Here is a 24,764-nt window from a genome sequence, read left to right as displayed (position 1 = left end):
CAGCCAAGAAAGGTGTAGTTTGTGTTTGTGAACACCCATGCATGTGTACACCTGTGTGCACACCTGTGTGGATGAGCGTGCTTGCATTCAAAAGGTTTCTTCAGGTAATGGTCTGAGGGTGTGGGGAGCAATGGCCTTGTCCCCCAGGGCATGAAGCAGGTATGGAGGAGCCCCAGACATTTAGAACCCCAGAGTACGAGAACCCAAGGACAACCATCGGAGGGGCATCCGTGACACCCTCTTGGAAAGAGCTGAGGAGAGCCCCAGACGATGGGTCAGCCAGCAGCCATGGAGCAGAAGCCTGAGCGGACTGCAGCGATGTGCCCACAGGCTCTGCTGGCAGCCAGCTGTGCCAGAGTGGACTGACCAAGCAACAGGTGCCTGGCCCTGCCAAGCAGCCACCGGGAGTGAGCCAGTACATACCTGAGCGCCCAGCCCCGGACACCAAGAACCACCAACACAGGGAGTGTGGTGAGGGGAGATCTAGGAGTCTAAGACCTGACCTGACATACAGACACAGACAAGCAGGCACACACAGAAAACAAACACTCGGCACTCACCCTACGTAGAGACAGACACAAATGGACACTGTACACAAAATCACAGTCCCCAAACTTACTCTAGACCCCAGGTCCAGGCACGGCCACCCCCAGACCTAGACCAAGGAGTTGTTACCCTTTTCCCTGGGGTGGAGACCAGATAGTAGCACGAAGGCCCTGCATCCCAGACCCCAATCGGATGGCCAACTCCTCCTCCCAGCCCCTCCACCACAATAGCTAACAGAGAACGGGGGTGTGTGAAGAGGTGTGGTCAATCTACAACTTGCAGATTATTAAAAGGCTCCTTATGTAGGGTGTAGCCTGAAGACCATACCCTACATAAGGAGCCAAGATCGAAAACCCCAGTTGGAGATAACATATTCCCCAAACAGAGAATCTATATCTTGTTTAAAACATGCTGTAAATAAACAGGAAAATTAATGAAAATGTGGTACGTCCAGCCAATGTGAATCAAAACTTGTAACATAACCATAAAATATAGATATTTTTGTTGCAAAGAAAACTTTGACTTCAAGCTTGGCACGGCTCACTAGGCCATTTCTCATAAGTATCTTATTTTTTATATCAGTATTTGTTTGTAAGTTTGGCCTTAGTTCACTCTAACATTATGCTAAATGCCTGTGGTTTTAAATCTGTTGATAATAAATATAACATATATTTATTGTTGATAAGTTGGTTCTATTGCTGCCTGAAACTTGGGAAAAATTTATGCTTTTTCATGGGTCACAACCCCCTAGATGAGACGTAACACCACACGTTGCATTGCACTTATATCCTGTCATCATTGTGGAGGGTGTGGTCTTATTGGTTGGCTCACACATTAGGAAGGCGGGGCGTTCTTTCTGTAGTTCACACATTACAATAAACTATGAACTTTGACGATCAGGATGCAGATGAGATTCTGTGTCACTGATTCTGGTTATGCTGTTCAATGATAGTTGAAAACATAAAGTTATATTTCTTAATGTTTTTTCCATTACAACAATGGAAAGAACTTTTTTTGTTCTGAAAATTAAAACAAGCTTATCACGAACTCTTTTCAGTAGTTTTTTAAGCTTTAAATAGGTGCTTAAAATGTTCATTAGATCTGTCTTTTCTTTGGGAGTTCTCAGGAATTTGTAGGAATTTGTAGTTTCCCTTTTTAAGTGTCATTTTTCATATGATCAAAAATTACACTTATGCAGTATTTTCAAAATATTTTAAATTTAAATGAGAAATGTTTCACCGTTTCTCCCACTGAAAACATTATGTCCTTCACTACCACTTCCTTAACTGGATGACCGAGCCTGCATCATGAAATTATTTTCCATGTTATTTGTGTGATATTTCAATTTCTTTATGCAGCAGGGATACACCTCTCAAACAATCTAGCAAGTAGACTAAACCGTTTTCTGTAATTAGTTTTCTTCTGTTGGTTTTGTAAATAACATGTGAATGTTAATTACCACAACAATCAGGTGCAATATTGATCAAATTCCAATGGATCACAACTTTATTTGGCTGTTTAGCTAGGCATAATCAACATGTATTGTTAACCTTAATTAGACTAGAAAACATGTTTTTTGCAGACAATTTCAATCTGCAAAACCTGTAATCAATAATCAAACAATAACTTTTATTAATGATTTAAAATGTTGTTAATTTTTAGTCTTTGGGTCTTAAAATGTTCATGTGTTTCACTTGGAAATATAATTGTGGCTCTTTAGTTTCAATATCAATGTGAATTTCAATATGAAAGTTATAAAAAATGTTTTTGCACATTTCTTTCCAGCTGAGAGTCAAAATTATGCTTTCATGTATTCTTTCTGTAAGTTTCATTTTGAGAAACCCACAACAAGTCTTAAATATGAAATGACACAACCTACATTTGGTGTTGTTTCATGTGCTTAGGTTGGAAAGATGGTTCATATTGTTTCCACTACGGTAATGCAGTGAAAAACCAACGAAACGAGAAGCCAATCAGACTGCACTGAAAGTGTTTCCTCCCACTTCATATGATTATATTTAGATGGATCATTTAAATTACGTTTTTATTACAGCAGTATCAAGTCAAAACACCAGAAATGAGGGTTATGTTTTATTTATTCCTGATGCTCAATGTTGGTCGTAAGTATATGGAGAGATAATATTTACTGCAAATATATATTTAAAGTAATGAAATTTAAGAAATTTAAAAGGACAAACAAAATTAATGATGACTGAGTGGACTGATTTTTTTCCCTTTTTGTTTTTTGTTTTTGGTCAGGTTGCTCAGATGAACAGACTTTCGAGACAAAGACTGTTTACGTTGGGGAGAATATTAACCTGACGTGCCCCCGTAGAGATGTAGGAACCTTGTTTTGGATCAAGCTTGTTTCTGGAGACTTTCCTAAAATCTTAGGAAGATCATTTAGCTCTCAGAGTGCTGATCAGCGCATTAGAACTGTAACAGATCCTGGAATATTTGATCTGTATATTACAAAAGCACAGCAGAGTGATACAGGAGTTTACATCTGTATGAAAACAGCAAATAGAGAACTAACATTTTTGAATGGAACCTACTTAAAAGTTGAAGGTAAGTAGACAAAAACCTGAAGAATGTTTGTAGATTCCTGTAAAATTTGTAAATTTACATTGATTGTTTGCTCATTTGTGCATGGAGGTATGAATAGGCGTACCACCATGCGAACACCAAATAGTTAATATAAAAAAAAGGCAAAGCTTTTTATTGAATTTTGCTAAAATAACAAGTGATTTTGCACATTCTTTATAATTACTTAGGACCTGAGCCTCCTTTCACTACAGCTCCTCCACCTGATTCTGTCCATCAGGAACACACAGTCAATCTTCAGTGTTTGGTCCTCCATGACTTCCAGAATAAAACATGTCCAGTAGATGACAACGTGTTCTGTTTGAGCGCAGAACCACATCAATCTAACCCGGGCTCTAATTATACTCATGTGAATGGTGGAGATGAATATGAAAGGAACTCAGAGGCACTCTCCACAAAAACATGTTTCTACAGCTACTTCAGAAACTTCAGCTCTTCTGATTCTCAGACGTATTACTGTGCTGTGGCCACATGTGTGGAATCTTTTTCTCGAAATAAAACAACAGGCGATGCTGAAGGTAATTGAGTAGTATTTTTATATAATGGAGCAATTAGAGGATTTGTGCATTTTGTTACATTTTAGTTTTTTTATCTATTCTATAATGCCTAAAAAAATACTTTTGGTAACAATTTTAATTACTGTTAACTTTCATTATTTCTTTTTTTTATGTCAGCAGTCAAGAAAAGCTGCTCAAAGAAGGACAATACAATTCTCTATCTGTTGTGTGTCGCTTTGGCAATAAGCCTGATTGTTATAGCCTGTCTAGTTTATTCAATCAAGAAGCTAAAGAAGAGTTCATATGTATATTCTAATGGTAAGCAAAGTCACTCCCATCACATCAAGCAATCAATACTAGGAAAATATAACCTAATTTTACTGCTTTTTTTTTTTAATGACAATACAGATGCAGTTGCCCTGCAAACAAATGTAATTTCAAGTGGTGACCAGGAAAATCAGCAGGTAATTATAAGGACAAACAGAGCCATAAGCTTCCAGCATGTTTACCTGTGTAAATATTAACATGTGCTGCTTCCTCAGACAGATGAGGACTTGTTGGTTTATTCGGCACCAACTTTTAAAAAAGCGAGCAAATCGGGGACAAAGGATACAAAACCTGCAGAGGAAGAGAGCATCTACACTGATGTCAAGGCTCTTGAGCTGGATTAAGCTCTATAGCATCATGGATGTGGACACATATTTCACTTTTGTTAGAAATGTAATTATTTGTATATTTTTGACACTGTATTTCCAGTTTATGTGCAAAGACTAAAAAGTATATTATTAAGCTATTTTAGAGATGAAAACAGTATGAATCCCATCTATGAATGGTTTTAGTCTGTGTTGTTGTGTTCTTTAATATTATTTAGTATATTGATGTGTTTCTCTGTAATCCACATGAATACATTATTTTCACGAATATAATGAAAGTAAAAAGTGGTTACAGTGGATATACAGTTTCCTGTTTGATAGTAAATAAAGTTTAATACAAAAATATAACACAAAATATCAACAGTACAAGAAAGTCACTAATTATTTAATTAAATTTCTTAAAACAGAGCCAGTGTGGCATTTTTTCTTGTATGTGTATATTTTTAGCTATGAACTTAAATTTAATTTAATAAACTTAAATTTTGACAATAACTCAGTTAGTCTAGGCTACTCTGAAATAAGTAAAAACTTGCCGACTTTCCTTACTCCAGAGGTAAGGCCTAGTGGCTTCATAGTATAATAATTCAAGAAACAAAAACGCTTCATGGGTCATAAGCTAGTGTACCCTTTCTGCTTGTTCTAAACCCTGATAAATGGGAGCATTTTGTCAGGAAGGGTATCCAATATAAAAACTACGCAAAATCAAGTGTGTGACCCATCTGTGCTGGATGCTGTGGCTGTACCTTGGGGGAAAAAGGCAGCAGCTACAAGTACAGTATCTAAGTCAGAGGTGGGGCCTGATGGTTTTATTTAAGTTTCTGTCAGTCATTATGGTTATACCCAATTTTAAAATCACAGTAATCAGACTTCGACAACAGTCAAAATAACTGGAATTCCATAAAGTGATATAAACCAAGTTTTGTTACATAGTGACAAAAAGGCAAGAATGAGTCCCAGTCTGGGGCTTGTTGAACCTTGATCCTTGTGGGAGATGGTCACCACCAGTGTTGGTCAAGTTACTTGAAAAAAGTAATCAGTAACTAATTACTGATTACTTCCCCAAAAAAGTAATCCCGTTACTTTACTGATTACTTATTTTCAAAAGTAATTAATTACTTAGATACTTAGTTACTTTTTAAAAACACGATTTACAACCTGAGTAGGTGATAAAGCGATAGATCTTTCAGCCCAATTCTACTTTTTCTGCATAATCCATCATACAAAATGTAATCAAATGGAAAAGTCTCTTTTTTTAACTTGTTTTATCAGTTTTAATCTTTTAACTTTATGCATCAAGCAAAAATTTAATTATATGCACCATTCTCTGACTTGAATAAATTAGTTTAACATTTAAACCTATTTTCTGCACATTCCAGCACATAAAATAAAATATTTTTTGTGTTTACACTCAGTCTTTCAAATACATGCAAGTAAAACACAGCAGAAAATAAATAAAGTCAAAGACTCAGCGGTCCTGTTGCTCTATTTTCACCTGTAAAGCAGGACTGCGGTAGGCGGAGGTTTACCCTGGTGCAGGTGTGCCGCGGTCAGTGGAAGAATCCGCGAGTTTCTCTGTGAGTTTCCCATTACGTCGTAGCTACTCGGTGCTTGTTTGGAAGTTTAGGGTTTTTTTCGCTGTAAAAAGAAGTTTTCTTCCCACGCACAGCGGACACTAATGTTTTTGTCACTTTTTATGGAATCAAACTCAAAGTAAGGTCAGTACTTCCACGCTTTAAACGCTGCACGCTCATACTCTCCTGCACTCGATATGTGATCCATTGTTGATCTGCACACAGCTGTTGTCACGAATGGCGCACTCGCTTACGTCACTGTCGTGAGACATTCTCGCAAAAAATCATGGTTTTAGTAAAACAGTAACGCAGCGTTCCTACGGGAAAGTAATCTAATTACCGTTTTTGCAATAGTAATCCCTTACTTTACTCGTTACTTGGAAAAAGTAATCAGATTACAGTAACTCGTTACAAGTAACGCGTTACTGCCCATCTCTGGTCACCACTCTCCACTGGACAGTTCTACCCCTTCCTGGGATGCAGGTACTTGTTGGTTCTGGGGCATGTGGTTATTTTGACTTCTGCTCAGCAATCTATACTCTATAGAGCAAAAAGCTAATTAACTATGTAATGCCTCCAGTAATGCCACCCATTACCCCACCTTTGCAAATACAATACTTACTGATAAACAATAAAATACTATTTTGATGAATGAATTTTAAATTGTGTCTTTAGACATTTTGTTACTAGCAGTCTGTCTCAAAAACACATAATTTGTTTCCATTTCTTTAGATTAATCAGCATCTATCCATCCATCCATCTGTCTTCTTTCGCTTATCCAGGGCCGGGTCGCAGGGGCAGCAGCATCTCCCCAGCCACCTTCCCCAGCTTGTCCGGGGGGACACCAAGGCATTTTCAGGCCAGCCGAGAGATATAATCTCTCCAGCGTGTCCTGGGTCTGCCCTGGGGCCTCTCCCGATGGGACATGCCTGGAACAACTCACCCAGGAGGTGCCCAGCAGGCATCCTTGTCAAATGCCAGAACCACCTCAACCTTGTGAATCTGGATGACTTCATAAAATTGTATTATTAATAGTAATATTAAGATTGATATGAATAATATTTATTTTAATAATATTTAATTAATCTGATCACCTCCTTATCCCGACAAACTGCTCTGAGTTTTCATTGTACGGAGGAGAAGATCACCCAGTAGAGTTCACCTATTTGACAGCCTGACTACTTAGTTTATTTCAGAAGCACTTTAGAACTGAACCTTACTGGTTACTGACATGGTGGTTTTATAGTCCTGTCTGACCAGAATCCTGTGATTCCGGTCGGACAGGGGGTTCACCCACCGTGCGTGTGCAGTGATTCCTCCAGGATCCTGACTGAATGTTACTGGAAGCGGATTACGTAAGTGACTGCCGAATATTCCAGACAAGTGGTCTGGAATAGAGCAGAGAGGGGACACTTTTCATAGGTTTTAACACTCAGTTTCACCTCTGTATTTGTTATAATTTTGCGCTTCTCTGTGGCTTGCTGACTTACCAGCAAAACCACAGACAAGAGTAGCCCACAGACCAGTTGTACCATATGCTCTGTAGACTGGCTCCATCTGACAACAGAACTCACTGCAGGACAACAAATATCGTGCCTCTGCTTGGTCATAAAGCCACGTTCATCTTACTAAAGCTACCTAACAGATTACAAATGAGAGGAAAGTTGAACCTCATGAATGAACTAACTCCTAATAATTTCCTCAATTATCATTTAAATATGGTGGCAACTTTGTTTATGGCATTTGCAGTTATTTATGAAGATCTTTGAAATGTCCACTGTTGTTTTGTGATAACATTCATATTTTATTATAAATGAAGAAGCTGCCGTACATTTAAGTGAAGCTACTCTGTGGCTCCACTTGCTCGGTGTACTGTTCTCTCTTAAACTCTTCTTAAAGACTTCGACTCTGGTCCTACATACATTTAATAATTTGCAAACCTGAGATTGGTCATGTTTGCATCTGGAAATAAATATTTGTCTGTTCTGTATTGTCATTTTAGTGTCATTTTTCTGATGTGAAGATGGCTGAGGCTTTTTTTGAGTCTTGAGTCATTTTAATTTTATTTATAAATGCTTCATAAGGCAAAAAATCTTATCACTTTGGTGAGGTCACATAAAATACTAACAACTGTATTAAAAATGAATTACAATATGAAACATGTATTTATAAACCCTCTATTAACACACTTACAAACATATATATATAAAACAATTACCCTCTCGCTCCTGTGGGCGGTCTTGCCCTTTGACTCCTCTAACAGAGGCCTGGGTGCTTGAGGGTCCTGCGCAGTATCTTTGCTGTTCCTACGACTGCGCTCTTCTAGACAGAGATTTCGGACGGTGTTCGTAGGATCTACTGGAGCCACTTGCCTAGCTTGGGGGATCACTGCACCAAGTGCTCAGATTACCACTGGGACCACTGTTACCTTTACCCTCCACATCTTCTGGAGTTCTCCTCCCAACTCTCGGTACTACTCATGTTCCTTTTACCTGATGTTGCTGTCATTCGGTGCAGCTACAGCTATCGCTACGGCCGTCTTCCTCTGCTTGTCCACCACTCCTGTTCCAGTTGGTTAGCCATCAACAGCTTGTCTGTCTTTAATTGGAAGTCCCACAGAATCCTAGCTTGGTCATTATCAGGGGCATGTCCCATTTTGACCTCTGGACTTCCAGACTGTATTGTTCTTGCATATTATGCCAGCCATTTTATTATGGCTTGGTTTTTGTTAAACAACCAACGCCTGGTCTGTGTAAAAGACCAGGGCTTTCATTACAAGAAATAAATAAATTCCAGCCTAGTTTCAGTTAGGATTTGGACTCGGCTGCTATTTGTCAATTATTCTGTTTATAAACTGTAAGGACAAAATTTCACGTTACAGCTAAATGATAGAAGGTTTCAAGGTTAGTGGCCTTTAAATCTTTACACACCTAGGATTGAAGCCAAGGGTAATTGGGTATGAATGAAAATTACGAGTGGTGGTGGTTCTACACTGAAAACGATAAGATGCCCATTCTCTGTTTTAGGATAAGTTGCTTCTTGTGTCTTCCTTTTAAATTGGGGAGGAGTGGAGCAGCACACATACAAATGGATTACTACAGTGTCAGGAGTGATGCTGAGAGCAGAACTGTATATTCTGTGCTTTATGAATGTGTGGTTAAAAGTGTGTTGGTCAGTAAGCTGAGAAAAGTGGTATATCATTTCAAATACATTAATAACAAACAACAACAACAAAAAATTGACGTTGTGAATACAGAGTAAAAATATGTGAATAATCCTGGATTGTTTCTCATGAAATTTGCTACAAAAATGGCCAAATATTCTGTTTTTTGAAGACTATAAATCTCCATTGTTCAGCCTGCTCTTTAGCTCTACAGGTGGTAAAATGTCGTGTCCCCCTGGCCAATATTCAATCTACAAATTTTCCCTGAAATGTACAGTGTGACACATTATAGCTATTTCAAGATCGAAGAACACAAATAGTTACCATGTTGGCAGTGTTAAAAACCAGAGTCCAACACAATAGAAGATGAAAGAGAGGTGATATGTTTTACAAAGCACAGAGGTAGATGTAACAGGAAATGTACTTTTGAATCTATTCTGTGTTAGCCAATCAGGTGCATTTTACTGACCTAAAACGATCATTCCACCTCCTTCACTCATTGAAATACCAGTACGGTCCCCAACAAAAAGCAGAGCCAAGATGATCGTCTTTTGGGTTACATTGTTTTTTTTTCACCAAGGATGTAAGTGCATTTTTATTTTGTCTAAAAATGTTCTTAGTTAAGGATTTTCATGTCAAATAGACTTATACAGAATAAAAGAGTTTTACATTGGAAAGTTACAATGTCAAACAAAATGTTATTTCTCTTATTTCAGATTCTCTGGTTCCAGTTAAAACTGTTCAGCTTGGTGAACCAGCAACCTTGACATGCACTATTCCCAAAGAGCTCAGCGTTAGGGGACTCAGATGGTACAAGCAGAGCGTCGGGGATACTCTTAAATTAATAGTTACTCTGATTCAGTCTGAAGCTGATTTTAGTCCTGGATTTTTGAGCTCAAGATTTCGGATAAATAATGATGCAAATTTTAGCAGCCTGACCATTTTGGAGACAGTTCAAGAGGATGAGGGTCACTATCATTGTACAAACACAGAATGGATTGGAACTACATGGGGTGGAATATATTTGTTAGTTACAGGTAATAAGCCAATCTACTTTTAAAAATGTTCACATTTTTCTGTGCATGTTTTGGAGAATGTGATTTGTATTACACAGGAAAAGCTCAGAGGGCATCAAACTATGCAGTCAGTCAGTTACTGATAGAATCAAATCCAGGAGACACAATGACGCTCCAGTGTTCAGTCTTCTCTGACTCTGACAACAAGACGTGTCCAGGAGATCTCAATATTCTCTGGGTCAGAGAGGGATCAGATAAATCTCTTCCAAACATCATCTACACTGACAAAAACAGAAGTAATGAATGTGAGAAAAGATCTGACCATCAGAAGACATGTGTTTATCGCTTCTCTAAGAACGTCAGCTCCTCTGATGCTGGGACTTACTACTGTGCTGTGGCCACATGTGGGGAGATATTATTTGGAAGTGGAACTACACTGGTTATTCAAGGTAATGTTATCATTACTCTATTAATTAGAAAAAATGTCACAAATGGCACTTTGGCATTCATCTCATCTTTTCCTTTTCTTTTTAATATGATTGCAGAAAGCAGTGTGTGGTCACAGACAGCTAGTAGAGTTGTTTTCTTGCTCTGCGCTGTCGTGGTTATAAGTCTGATTGTTATTGCTGTCCTCATTTACACAATCAAGATAAACAACAGTGATCATCCCAAAGGTAATTGAAGTTAATCATAATTCTCTTTTTAATTAAAAGCATATAAATCTTGAGTTTTATCCATTGTTATCCGTATTTTCCACAATCAAGCTGCTGACCTGCAGAAACTCTTTAGTGATGAGAAAAAACAGCAGGTAAAGCAATTAAAGCTGAGAATATTCTTAAAAAATATAACATGTTTCTTATTTAAGTTTCTTTTTAATGTTTCTAATATTTTTTATGCACTGCATTTTCCCAGAATGAGGACACATGGATGTTTTCTGCTGTTGTCTTTACCACGATAGAAGTTGACAGAAGTATAACAAAGAGTGCAAACGCAGTGACGAGGCAGCAGATCTATATGGCTGCCAAGAATCTTGGGCTGGATTAGGTCTCTATATGATGCCTTGGTATGAAATAATCTTATTTATGTTTGCTTAGAGCTAATTGTTTCTTTTTATAATGTGGCTTTGTGTACATATTATTATCAGCATGTTTAAATGCACTTTGATTGATCGCAACTTAATAACTAAAATGTACATGTATGTATGCATGTAAAGATCCGCCCTGAACAGCAGCGTTCCTGGTTTAGTCTGGAGTGTATGAGGTTCAGATAGTTAGGGTGCATACCAAATAAGCACATACCCATTAAAATAAAAACAAACAGACATCTGTGAAAGGGATTATCATTCTTGGTAATTATGTAGTAAATATGCAAATTAAATCTGTACCAACTGCATTTTTTAAATTTCATTTTTATGATGTATGATGATAAAATCTTGGAGAAATAAGTAAAGGGTGAATACGTATAAGAAAAGTACTGTAGCTGAAACTAAAGACTAACAGGAAGGTGCTGATGTATTCAAACAGGGAAACCACACATGAGAGAAGTTTACAGATTTCAAGCTAAGAAAAAAGGTGATTGTGATCAGTGCATAGTGTTGATTTGTGTCTCAGAAGAAAGAAATGTAGAACAATGAGGGTTAAAAGGAAAGCATCATAGTACATCATTGTCTTTATCATTTTGCAGTCTAGTTGTAATGAATTGTCCTAAAATCCTATTCTCAATGTTACTGTGTTTGTCAACATTATTAAATAAAACACCTTCTATCAAATCTTGTTATTGTTCAACTTCGCTTTGCAGCTTTGTAAACATTTTTCATCACTAAAATTCCTTTAGCATTTGAAAGTAAAAGATAGGAGTTAGTGAGGTTTTATAATATTTTTCTTACAGTGATTTCTATCTGTCCATTCTCTTTCTCTTATCCATATTAAGGGTACTGGGGGGCTGAAGCCTATCGCAGCTATCACAGAGCAAGAGGTGTGGTACACTCTGGAGAGGTCGCCACACTGACTCAGGGCTAACTAACTGCTGTATTCATTATTTGTGTACATTTCATGAGTAATGCTCTCCTTAATATTAAAATGGACAGGTTAAGGACAGATCATTACATTTTCCTGCTCACTATAAGAGTCTCATCCAACAGCAGCGTACATACAATCTTGTGGTCATTTTCTCGTTTTCCTTTTTTTTTAAACTCTCATTGCATAGCAATCCCCGGTGATTACATCATGACCTGTAATGACTTACATTTCACAATCTTTACATTTGCATTTCTTACATTCAGGGACAGTCCTAGCATGTTTGGTACCCTGGGCGAACACTCCTTCTCCCTCTGTCAATTTTCCATCAGTAATTTTGCACTCTAGTATCACCCAACCCCACAACATGGACTAATAGACTAATAGACATATACCTTGTATAAGGTTTTTTTCTGGGATTTCACACAACCCAGGAAAAATAATTAATACAAAATGGGCTTGGAGTGACAATATTATGAATGAAATGTGCACTACTTGGAAGCAGCCCGCCCCCTCCCCTTTCGACAGGTTGTGTGTGAGACTTCAGCACAGCAGCAGGCGCACCGAGGGCCCCTCACGCTCACTTTTTGCATAGATGTGTGTGATAGAATTTAGAAAACACATGTGTGCAAATTATAAGTCTATATCATCATTTCTTAAGTTTTTGTGTTTGTTTTAGGGCAGTCAGTGTTAACGCGTTAACGGCGTCATCACGATTAATGCGATTAAAATTTTTAACGGAATCAACCTATCCGGAGCGCAGAACGGACAAACTTCAGACAAACTGCCCGAAATGCGTTGAGAGAGAGATTTCAGCGATTTTACGACATTCTGCTCTCCAGATGGAGTAATTGCTGCTTCAGCCAGAGAATCTCCCGCCGTCCCGCCCCTCTCCTCCCTGTGTGGCAAGCAGCAGGCGCACCTTGCAAATAAAGGGCACCTTTACTCCCTGCAAATAGGCAATAGAAAACCAATCAGTGCCCATGCAATCCCCAAAATGCGCTGGCATGATGTCGGGGCTGTATGGATAACCACGCAAGCCTCTAACCCAGTATTCCCGCTCGCAGTGCATGACACAAACCTGAGTAGATGCGCGCTCTGACTTAAGGAGACTCTTAAAGCAGCAGTATGCCCCTCAAAATGCCTGCTCTAGTCATGACAATGACAACTCTAGAAACAGACCTTTTGTAGACAGGTCTGCAGTTTGTCTGGTCTGCTGAGGAAAAGCCAGTCAACCTCTCCCCCTGAAAAGAGAAATTGGAACTAGAATTCGCCATTTCAGTGTTTTAAAACTGTATGTCAAGAGCAAGGAAGCTGAGACACAGAGGGACCCTGCACTTCACAACACAGTGGCTTCAATTACAAGGTCACCACATACTACATTGCAACCTGCTTCTTAGTCAAAATGAACATCATGAAGAATTTTAGAAGGTTTGAAACCAGTGAATAACAATATGAACTCACCATTGAGGATTTAACAGAGGTCATAGGTCAGGTGACTAGAGTTATTTCCCCATTGGTCTTTATACAGCTAGATTTTTTTTTAATTAAAAGAGTAATTCTTCATTCTTAAGTAACCAGATAACCAGATCCCTCCTGGTTAGTAAAGAATGCAGGTTTTTGTCCACTGGTTTCAGTTTTAAGACCAATGAGCTACGTCCATATTGCCGTCCATGACATAAATTTTCAGAACATGATTTCAAGGAATAGCCTAGTAAGAACATTAAGAGTAAGAATATTATCATTAAAAGATTTTGGAGGAAATAAAGAAGACTTTGCAAACAATATGAGCTACATTGCAAAAGTGGAAAAAAAGTGGGAAAATCAGAGGAAAAAACAAATAACATGTTAACTTTAGATTTACTCAGAACAGACTTCACTCAGCCGCAGCTGTATTTTTTATATCACCTTCATATTTTTAGAAAAAATTGTTCTTTTGTCTACACTACACTACTTTTTACTCCAATTTACATTTTCTCTGTCATATTTGCATATTTGTCTCAGTTGAATCAGAAACCTTTAATTGCTTCTAGGTTCTTGTGATACTGTGCTATAAGCCAAGCGTAAAGCACCACAAACACCTCCCTGACTTTGAATACCATGCTAACCATTTGCAATTCTGAAAGCAATACCAACTAGATTTTTAAGTCTTGCTATAAAATGAGTAACAATTGGGTGGAGATTGGGATTGGCTTTCCCAGCTAGTAGCTTGTAATGCAGCCTTCAGTAATAGTAATAAACCACACAGCAGTAGTGCATCGAAGACACTGAAGTGGCACATAACCAGGTAGCTACCACAACTAATACAAGGTAGTTGCAGTAGGTTAACGTTAGTTTTTAAAAAATAACTTACTTCCAGATGTTTCTTTAGGTTGGAGGTGGAGTCTTTTGATGCTGAGAGCAGCTTGGTTGTTGGCAAACAGAGTTTGCATTGTACAGTCAGACTTCACCCATCCCTTTCTTATTTAAATGTGAAGTGGTGTCGGAATGTCCAAGTAAGAAATACATTCCTGCCCGTGCACTGCTGGCTCTGTTGTGCTGGCTCCAGGTCCACTGTGTAACTGACACCACCAACATTAGAGCCTCTTAGGCTACGTTCACACTGCAGGCGAAAGCGCATCAAATCCGATTTTTTGACCCTATGCGACCCATATCCGATCATGCTATGACAGTGTGAACGGCGCAAATCCGATATTTTCAAATCCGATCTGGGTCACTTTCGTATGTGGTACTGAATCCGATACATATCCGATGTTTTAGAAAGCGACTGCTGTTTGATGGTCAAGTCGCATTAAATCCGTCTTTTACGTCACTAACACAAGACTGAAGCCAATTATCAGCGCCAGAGAAGCGCCCGAGAAGACATCGCGAACGCTTCCTGGCCATCCAGTGTAGATGTCAGTGAAACTGTTGGGAAGACAACGTAAACATTTTATTTGTACTGTATAATCTGCAGATTCTGACAGAAACCTGCAGCTATCCTTTGAAGCACCGCTCCTCTCTTACACAGCAATAAGGATCATTATTAGGTTATTTACATTATTATTTGTTAGGTATTTTGATACCACGGTAAGCATTTACAGGATATTGTTTTATACAGGAAAACTGTTACTCAATAAGGCTCATCTACTAGTTGTTTTTCTCTTTCTCTGTGACCCAAGAATTAATGTGTAGGACTCACAAGCTGGTACCTCAAGGTCGAAAACACCACAGAGATGAGACCACTTCCCTACTCCCATCCTCCCTTCCTTATCTCTTAGAAAAAGGCTCGTTAAAGGCTAGGTGGTTTGTTTCAGAATTCACTAATGAAAGAACTCTGTATTTTATGTCTAGGAGTGTATTTTGCTGGGATGATCATAAATTGTACCTGAACTGATAAACTACACAAGGGATACTTTGCTCAGAAGGCAGGAAGACGTTTCCTTATTTAGTCTGTACCGGTTTGAACTGGGAAAGCTGACACACGAACCTTTTTTTTCTCTATATAAACTGCTGTGTATCAAATAAACCTTTGAGTTGATTTGGGAAGGCAACCTGAAGCAGTCTGTGTTTCCTTGTTCTCCCAAGCTGCTCCCGGCGCTGTAACTAACCCAGCTGAATGGCATACCTGAGTGTTACTTTAAATAATTAGGAATCTTAGAAGGAAAGGACAAAACTCTGCTTATCGCTCACGCCACGGAGGAAACCCGGGAAGGCAATTTCCTTCATTATTTAAATAACAAAATAACTTAAAGCAAAAATTGGGAAACGTGAAGACCGAAGTCTTTAAGGGCCATCAGTCAAACAATACTGTTGCTCTGGGTCTAAACAGAGCGCGTTGTGTGTGACATCTTCTTTTGCGCATGCGGGCCGCTTTGAGCGTTCACACTAGAGCGCGTTTGCTGTCGCATTTTATTTGTAGTGTGAACGAGCAGACAAAAAAATCGGATTTGATCAAAAAATCGGAATTGAGCATTAAGACCTGCAGTGTGAACGTAGCCTTAGGCTACGTTCACTCACGAATTTGTCTGCTCGTTCACACTACAAATAAAATGCGACAGCAACGCGCTCTAGTGTGAACGCTCAAAGCGGCCGCATGCGCAAAAGAAGACTTCACACACAACGCGCTCTGTTTAGACCCAGAGCAACAGTATTGTTTGACTGATGGACCTTAATATAAAGACTTTGGACTTTACGTTTCCCAATTTTTGCTTTAAATTATTTTGTTATTTAAATAATAATGTAAATAACCTAATAATGATCCTTATTGCTGTGTAAGAGGAGCGCTGCTTCAAAGGATAGCTGCAGGTTTCTGTCAGAATCTGCAGATTATACAGTACAAATAAAATGTTCACGTTTCTCCAACGTTGTCTTCCCAACAGTTTCACTGGATGGCCAGGAAGCGTTCACGATGTCTTCTCGGACGCTTCTCCGGCGCTGATAATTGGCGTCTGTCTTGTGTCAGTGACGTAAAAGACGGATTTAATGTGACATGACCATCAAACAGCAGTCGCTTTCTGAAACATCGGATATGTATCGGATTCAGCACCACATACAAAGTGACCCAGATCGGATTTGAAAATATCGGATTTGTGCCGTTCACACTGTCACACCATGATCGGATATGTGTCGCACAGGGTCAAAACATAGGATTTGATGTTTGGGTTTCCAGCAAAGCGTGGAATTACCAAAATCAGAGAGGGGATAGAGATGGGATAGCCTAACATATGAAACAGGAAAAGACCGCAGTGTAATGCATTTATTTTAACAAAGTGACTGTGTTCTAGTTATTAACTATTTAAGCAGTAACTGTAACAGAATACAGTTACTCATATTTTGTATTTTATACAGGTAATGCCAGTACATGTATTCCGCTACTCCCCAACACATTCACCAGTGTGTGAATGTGTGCGTGAATGGGTGGATGACTGGATATGTAAAGCGCTTTGGGGTCCTTAGGGACTAGTAAGGCGCTATATAAATACAGGCCATTTACCACTGTATTAGCAAAACTACTGTTTTTGATCAATGCACAGTACCTCTTTTAAGTTTAACAGATGATTCACATTCTGTCATTTCAAGTTGTTCTTCAGCTGTTAAAAATATTAAAATTTTAGATACTACAACCTATGATTAAATTCACTCAGTCAGAGCTGCATATACAGAAACTTTAGAGACACTTAAAGTATAACGGAAAAGTGTGACCAACGCGTTTCCACTGGAGTCTTCTCATCAGGTCCTTTTCTTCTCCATGCACCTTAAAAGTAGGTGAAGTTGTGCCAGAAAATATTGTTGCTATACAGAAACTTTAGACATCCTCATTACTTCGAACTAACCAAGTATGATTCAAGCTTAAGGGGAAATAATATAAGACGAATATTATAAGATGGTGATTATCAGTTTAATCAGGTCAGACTAGTTGATACAGAAGAACCAAGACATTGGCATAAAAACAAGACAGGAAGAGAAATTAATCCACTGTTGAAAATTATAATAAATCAAATAAAAAAAGAAACATAAAAGATTCCCCAAATATATCCCCCAAATTTAAAATCCATAGAATAACAATGAAAATCGGAACCAAAAAACATAATTGCAAAACAAAAACATAATATTTGAAGTTAGAAAAAAACAATTCAACAATATTACAAGAAATCAAAGCCACTGTTGGAATTATAAAGAATTCAAAAAAGGAATCTAAAAGTTAAATCAAAACATAAACTCCTATGATATATTTAAAACTATACTCGAAAACTCTCGGACCACGATAAGCAAAAACTGATTTCACAGACAGACTGAAGTAGCCTGCAGAAGCTGTTCTATGTAACTAATACAAAAAATATATTTTTTATGGCAGCAAAATAAAATCAATAACTATGATAACGGAGATATGGTGATAGCAAAAATAGTGACAAGCAATCTGCGGTGATTTCTTAACAAACTGAGTTTCCCACAAGAAAGTATGTTGCTAAGAAAAAACGAAGCAGCAAGGAAATAAATGCTGATAACTTTGAAATGAGTGTGTCGCTGCATCGGCCCTGCGCTGCCCTGGAGAGGGTGTTAGGTGTGATTATCTGCTTTGAGAACAGAGTACACACACTCTGTGTTTGCTCTTCTCATCTTTATTTTTCTGGAGAAACCCAGTTCTGCACAGCTGGTTGCAGTGTCTTTGTCATTCTGCAAAATATTCATATGTTAGTGTTGCTGAAATTTTGGAGGTCAGAGTTGATGTTCTTTTCATTTTTTATTATTTATTATTTATCGCTGCATGATATGACATTATTAAAATAAAAGGTTAATTGCTTTATTGTGCCACATATTTACCAGAAACGTATTTATGGAATTTGATTGATCCACTGTTGACTTGCCAATATGATGGGAGCCAGTCATTTTTCCTTTCAAAAAAAGAAATCCATTCTCAGTATGTGTACATATAATAACTGCAATTCATGTACTGAAATTGTGACAGTATGACAGAAAATATAAAGAAAATTTAAAGAGCTAACCAAAAAAGAGGTTAACTTATGTAAAGCATGTTCAAATGAAGGTGTTTGGTCCAGATGTCAGCTGTAGAGTATGGAAATACGTAGGAGAAAGGGGAGTGAACTGTAGATTGTTTTAACTTAATCTAGTTTAACTAACTTCAAAAGATGAAGTGAGAGGCCTAAAACATGTGTACAGCAGATTGACAGCATCTGCAAGTCACATCCTTAATAAATAAAAGGCCTGACACACTTAAAGCAGTGTTATTGAGGCTCTCGTCAAAATTAAAAGGAATTAAGAATAAACCATAAAATATCATCTGGAAAAAATCTGATTTGCAATGAATATATAATTTTTCTCCAGCATGACAATGATGCCAAACACTCTAATGCACATGGAAATTAAGTTGCAAAGTCTGTGTTGTGCTTGTATTTGTATATGCACATGTCTGAGTATCTATGTTTGCTGCACACAGTCAGTGAAGTAGCTGCTCTGTCACACATACTACATATGGTAATCATTCAAAAAAATTCAAAAAAGCACTAATTTATCAGTATTTGTTAACATTTCCAACCTGTGCAGCGTTGACAAGCATTCCTTTGATTGCTGTAGAAAACAAGAATGGGGATCAAAATCATGCTGCTGGTCAAGAATACTGCAAGCACAAGAACAAACAACCCAAATCCTGATACTGACTCTGGAAAAACAATAAAATAAAGCATTATGTACATTTAGGATCAATAGGATTAATTAAAACACATAAATTATAAGTAGTCAATAGCTACAAAAGTCAAAGTTCATTGATTTTAGCCAATGAAAAGTTGTCAGATTTTAATTATCGCAGTTATAAATGAATCATTATATAAAGAAAACAAGTCTATTTATTTTGCATAGTTTCATTTATTTTCAGTGGTTTGCATAAAACATGATTAAGACAGAAAATATCTCAATAAAACATTGTTGTTTTGACTTCAGCTCTTCCCATTAGCCAGGCTAAACGGTTCAATGCGAGATGGATTTAAATACAAATGTTAATACATACTTATCTCTACTTTAGTTCCTTCACCAAACAGGATCTTTCCACATGTGACCACAGCACAGTAATAAGTCCCAGCATCAGAGTAGTCCTGTATCGTTTTTGATAGACTGTAGACACAGTTTCTCTTCAGAGCCTCATCCCTGCTGTCCATGTGAGTGTGAATGATGCTTGGAGTAAAACTTTCAGATCCAGCTCTCAACCAGTACACTCTGTGTTCATCTGGACATTGGAATGCTTTTTCTTTGCTCGTGGAGAGAAGTGAACACTGGAGAGCCAACGAGTCTCCGATCAGAACAGACTCTTTCTTTGGAACTTGTTTCATGTAGATTGATTCCTGCTGGTTGTAATCTGTAAATTAAGTCAGATTTGTAACCTAAACAATTAATAATAGATTTTATTCTTTGTGCGAGTGATTTAACTGTTCACTGAACATAACAGTTTTAGTGCCATTGGTAGCATCTTACCTTTCACAGCCAAGAATGTGCCACTGCTGAACATCTGTGAATATGTGGTTCGCGTTTGACAGAAATATGTTGCTTCATCCTCTTTGCTGACATTTCTGATAGTAAATATTTCTTTGTTCAATGTGAAACGTGAATCTTTAAATGCATCAGTTGAAGTTATTTTGTCCAGAATAACAGAAGCAACACTTTGGGGCAAGTGTCCCAGAGACTGTTTATACCAGTGTAAGGATTTTAACTCCTTCTCAGAGACTTCACAGCCAAAAGTAACATTGTCACCAAGGTCAACAACAGTCAAAGAGATCAACTGAGGAACCTCTGAAGTTTGAGTCACAGCTGAAGAAGAAAAAAAATGCAGTTAACAAAATGACAAAATCGATGTAAATACTGTTAGATAAATATCCAGCAACAGTAAATGTGTACGACGGTGTAGTACAAACATGCTCTTCATGTTTTTCTCACGAGCAATGAATTGCACTTACATGGTGTACAAAGAAGAATCAAAGCAGCCAGTGCTATGATCATTGTGGTGCAGCACTCTTGTTGCTCTCTACTGATCTTCTCTTGCTCAAATAGGAGGCATACAGCCATCACAAGGTGACGAAGGTTTGACAAGCAGAAATCAATGATTGGCTGAAATGTAGGAAATGGCCTTTCTCCCATTTCGGGAACATTGTGTATATTATCACTGGATCTAAGAGGTTTTTCTTTCGGAGTAACTACTTTGATAACCACTTAAAATGTGTCAGAAAGTCTTATGTGCCATTCTCAGCCCAAGCTCTGGGAATCTTTTTATAGCAGTATTTTACTTAGAGTAGTAGCTTCATGATGTTTCTTTGTAAATCAGATACACATCAGATTTATGATGCAAACTTTTTATTTGATCATAGCTTAATATCTTTCTGGTTAACCAGGATTTAGAAAATGAAGTGTATCAATATAGGTAGAGCTGACTTTTCCTGAGTATTTAGGGGAAATTGAGAGCTACATCGTACATTCTGTAGGTTTTAGGGAAAAACCACAAAGAAAGCATGTATTTGAGAGACAGAGGACACTAACTGTGTATTTGTCACCAAGGTGCAAGATACAAGATTTTTTACCATTGAAACTTAGAATTTAGTTTTTTCTTAAAAATAACATCAAAACATGGAATACTGTCTTTTCATTGGCTTTTTATGATAATAATATAAAATAATGGCTACATAAAAAAGAGAGAACAACAAGGAAGTCACATTCAGCTGCAACACTCATAGATGAAGGCTGTGGTGGGCCTTTGACCAACCCTACTGAAGCTGTTTCCTCAGAACAGGACACATCATGAAGTTTTATGTACCGTTAATTTGAATGAGCTAAAATTCTATTATTGTACTAAGTTAACACATTCTGACAATCTTAGGGGAGGTGGTCAAAACAAATATACTCTTGTAATCTTGTGAAAAAAAGAAAAAAAAGAGAGACCAGAGTAGTACAAGTGAATCATGAGCACCTCCCCTGGTTTCCTTGCAATTGCCAATGAAAACAAACAAAAACAAACCACAGTGTTACTGAAATCAGTCACAGCATGACTGAACAGGTCTGAGTGTTGGTGTCTGTTTCTCACATAGGCTTTAACAACTCCAGATGTTTGTTCTGATATAAAAACTAGTCACATTAAAACTATAGTATTATCATTTCCCTTTAAAAACAACAGCAAACAAAACAAACAAACAAATGACACAGTGTTTCAAGATCAGATACCTGAGATTGAAAGAGACAAGAAGAAACCCTGTTTGTATTCACACCCCTGTTTGAAAGCCCAACCACAGCAATGCTTAAGTTTCCATCATGCATCAACCATGGCTATTTTTGTCTTTGTGTGTTTCAGGTGCAAGCAATGTTGTGCACAAAAAGGATGTACGGAGTACCAAAAGAAGATGAAGAACATGTGAAAAGAATAATCAAGTTATCGGTGTCCTGTTTGAAAAGATATTTTACAATCGTTAGCTTTCTTGCTTGTAGCTGTTTGTGTAAGATCTGACCACAGGCCAGACACAGAACTGTACTAGGAAATTACAGCGAACTATTTGATTAAACTATAAGACCTATTTATTTGCCACAGGTCATGCAGGTTGTTGTAGATGTTTTCACCACCTGCTGCAGTGCCTTGCAGTCAGCAACACAGCTGGTCAGGATGCTGTCTATCGCACAGTGGTAGACGTTACCCAGTATGTCAGTAGACAGGTGGTTCTTCTTCAGTGCTCTCAAGAAAAAACAGGCACTGATGTGCCTTCTCGACCAGGCTGGAGGTGTTAGTTGACCAGGACAGATTCTCAGAGATGTGCGTCCCCAAGAACTTGAAGCTGGAGACCCGTTTCAACAGCTGTGCCATTTACGTAGATGGGGGCATGGGATGGGTGTCTCTCTTCTCTCTCCTCAAGTCCACAATGATCTCTTTGATTTTGCTGGTATTCAGAAGCAGGTCATTGTCAGCACACCACATAGCTAGTTGCATTACTTCTTCCCTGTAGCCAGACTCAGCATTGTCACTGATGAGACCAATCACCGTGGTGTCATCTGCAAACTTGATGATGGAGTTGGATCCAGGGTTAGGGCAGGGGTCAGCAACCTTTAACATCGAAAGAACCATTTGGACCCGGTTTCCACGCAAAAGAAAACACTGGGAGCCGCAAATACTTTTTGACATCTAATATGAAGATAACACTGTATATATTGTTTTTTACCTTTATGCCTTGTTTGAACAACTAAGGTGTGTTGCTTATGAAATCCTTGAAGTGCTACAGAGAAAATTACATTTTATTTATGCAATTAACACTTTTTGAACTCTTAAAGAAATATAACAAAAGGAAAGACACCCAGCTGAACTAAAATGATCCACGTAGCAAACAAAAAAGGGCAACAGGTACAGTACTTAAAGCTAAAATTATTTTCATAATTTTTTTCTGTTTATTTTTTAAGTTATGATATATCTAATATTTTAATGGCTGTATTTTCCCTAAATAAGGACACATGGGATTTCTCTGCTGTTGTCTTTACCATGATGGAAGCTGAAAGAAGTAAAAGAACAGATCCAAAGGCAGCAAAACAGCGGCAGATCTACATGGCTGTCAAGGCTTTTGGGCTCGATTAGGTCTATTTACCATCCTTTGGAATGAAATAAACTTTTTTTGCTGTTAATTTGGAGCTAATAGGTTTTTATGTATTGTCTTTCCATAGGCATTATTATTAATGTCTAGATGTATTTAAATTGAAAATGTACATACTTGCATACATGTCAAGATCAGTCCTGAATACCAACATTCCTAGTTTTGCCTGGAATGTATGATACTCAGGTAATTAGGGTGCATACTACACTGGCACATACCCATTGAAGTTAAAATGTCAAAAACAGAAAGCTATGAAATCAGGGGATTATTATTGTTTGTTATTATATAGTGAATATGCAATCTACCCCAACTGTATTTTTCTGTTTCTATTTTATGATTTACATGATGATATCACCATGAATAAGTAAAAAAGAAAGAAAAGTATTGTAACCACAATCAAAGAGTAACTGGAAATTACTGATGTATTCAAACAGGGGAAACATCAGAGAAGATTAAAGATTCCAACATCCGTAAAATAAGTGATTTTGATCATTGCACTGTCTGGTATAGACAGGATAAAGCAATAATCAACAGTGGATGTAATTTATCATTTGGCATCATTGTCTTTACTATATTTTTGGGACTTTGTTGTAACATAATGTCCTTATTCTTATGGTTATTGTATTTCTCAACATTAACACAATTAATAAATGTAATTTAAATGTAATTAATAAATAGAACACCTTCTAGTGCAAATACAGTATTGTCCAACTTCATTTGGCAGTTTTCTAAACATTTGTCATCACCAGGGCTGGATATTTTAGAATCTATGTCATTAACATTGAAATAGTCATAGTGAACAATGTAGTGGAGTTAGGACCCAAATACAGACTCAGAATGAATGAACAAAAGATGAAGGTCTGTTGCAGGAGTGCAGCAAAAACCAGACTGAGGCAACATGAATCAAACTTGGGCACAGAAATTGTTTGATCTGTGAATTAAGATAATTGTATTAACATCTCTTTTTTAATTAATTAAAAAAAGATGTTCAAAAAAGATAAATATTAACTTTCACAGTCAAGAATGTGTCATTGCTAAATACATGTGAATACCCAACCCCCATTTGACAGAAATATTCTGCTTTATTCTCTTTACTGATTTTTATGATAGTAAAAAATATTGAGATGCTTCTTTTCTCATTCTGAAATGTGAATGAATTCATCAGATACAATAATTTTGCCAAGTCAAAAAGATCGTCTAAGGAACCTCTGCAGTGTGAATCAGTGCTTCAGAGGAAAGACAAATAAGAGGACCAATAAGAGACAAATAATACAAGGATTAATACATAGCAGTACATCTTAGCACAGTACAAAGAACATCATGATTTTTCTACTAGAAAACAAATCCACTTACATGGTATACAAAGGACCCGATTTCAGCTTGACATTTAGTTTCTATGGACAAAAGTCCACTGAAATGTTTTGAATCAGAAAGACCAGCAACGGTATTCAAGATGTATTTCAAAATATTTTAAAATAAATGGATACAAGAAGAAAACATCAGAGGACCCACCGATCACTAGAGAATGCAACAATCTGCCATAAAGTGGAAGCATGAGCCAGTCTTTAAATATTGCAAGCTGATGAGTGAATGC

General features: G+C 37.6%; 3 protein-coding genes across 4 annotated transcripts; 2 read left to right on the top strand and 1 right to left on the bottom strand.

Moving 5' to 3' along the window:
* Nucleotides 1–2,608: 2,608 nt before the first annotated feature.
* Nucleotides 2,609–4,672, top strand: LOC146716780 (uncharacterized). Of its 2 annotated transcripts, none has more exons than XM_085468384.1 (6): nucleotides 2,609–2,666; nucleotides 2,806–3,114; nucleotides 3,321–3,668; nucleotides 3,828–3,965; nucleotides 4,056–4,111; nucleotides 4,190–4,672. In XM_085468384.1, the coding sequence occupies exons 1-6, from the start codon at nucleotides 2,624–2,626 to the stop codon at nucleotides 4,316–4,318; spliced, it is 1,023 nt and encodes a 340-aa protein (XP_085324510.1). In that variant the 5' UTR covers nucleotides 2,609–2,623; the 3' UTR covers nucleotides 4,319–4,672. The 2 variants fall into 2 exon arrangements, with proteins under 2 accessions (XP_085324510.1, XP_085324501.1); XM_085468375.1 differs by having other exon boundaries at nucleotides 3,825–3,965.
* Nucleotides 4,673–6,789: 2,117 nt separating this feature from the next.
* On the top strand, nucleotides 6,790–10,971 carry LOC146716779 (signal-regulatory protein beta-2-like). Its single transcript, XM_085434705.1, has 5 exons — nucleotides 6,790–6,867; nucleotides 8,198–8,445; nucleotides 9,713–10,071; nucleotides 10,149–10,499; nucleotides 10,596–10,971. The coding sequence occupies exons 1-5, from the start codon at nucleotides 6,790–6,792 to the stop codon at nucleotides 10,730–10,732; spliced, it is 1,173 nt and encodes a 390-aa protein (XP_085290831.1). The 3' UTR covers nucleotides 10,733–10,971.
* A 6,467-nt stretch (nucleotides 10,972–17,438) lies between these two features.
* Nucleotides 17,439–20,552, bottom strand: LOC146716778 (immunoglobulin kappa light chain-like). Its single transcript, XM_085468362.1, has 6 exons — nucleotides 20,510–20,552; nucleotides 20,031–20,363; nucleotides 19,570–19,914; nucleotides 19,102–19,224; nucleotides 18,369–18,439; nucleotides 17,439–18,221 (listed from the first exon to the last, which is right to left on the bottom strand). The coding sequence occupies exons 1-6, from the start codon at nucleotides 20,550–20,552 to the stop codon at nucleotides 18,105–18,107; spliced, it is 1,032 nt and encodes a 343-aa protein (XP_085324488.1). The 3' UTR covers nucleotides 17,439–18,104.
* Between the last annotated feature and the right edge of the window lie 4,212 nt (nucleotides 20,553–24,764).

Source organism: Copadichromis virginalis, linkage group LG2, assembly GCF_057382275.1.
Source record: "Copadichromis virginalis isolate Kocher_CV1m ecotype Utaka linkage group LG2, C_Virginalis_male_GT1.1, whole genome shotgun sequence".
In the NCBI taxonomy this organism is placed as follows: Eukaryota; Metazoa; Chordata; class Actinopteri; order Cichliformes; family Cichlidae; genus Copadichromis; species Copadichromis virginalis.
Note: the sequence above shows the minus strand (reverse complement) of the source record. Positions and strands in the feature narration are given on the sequence as shown.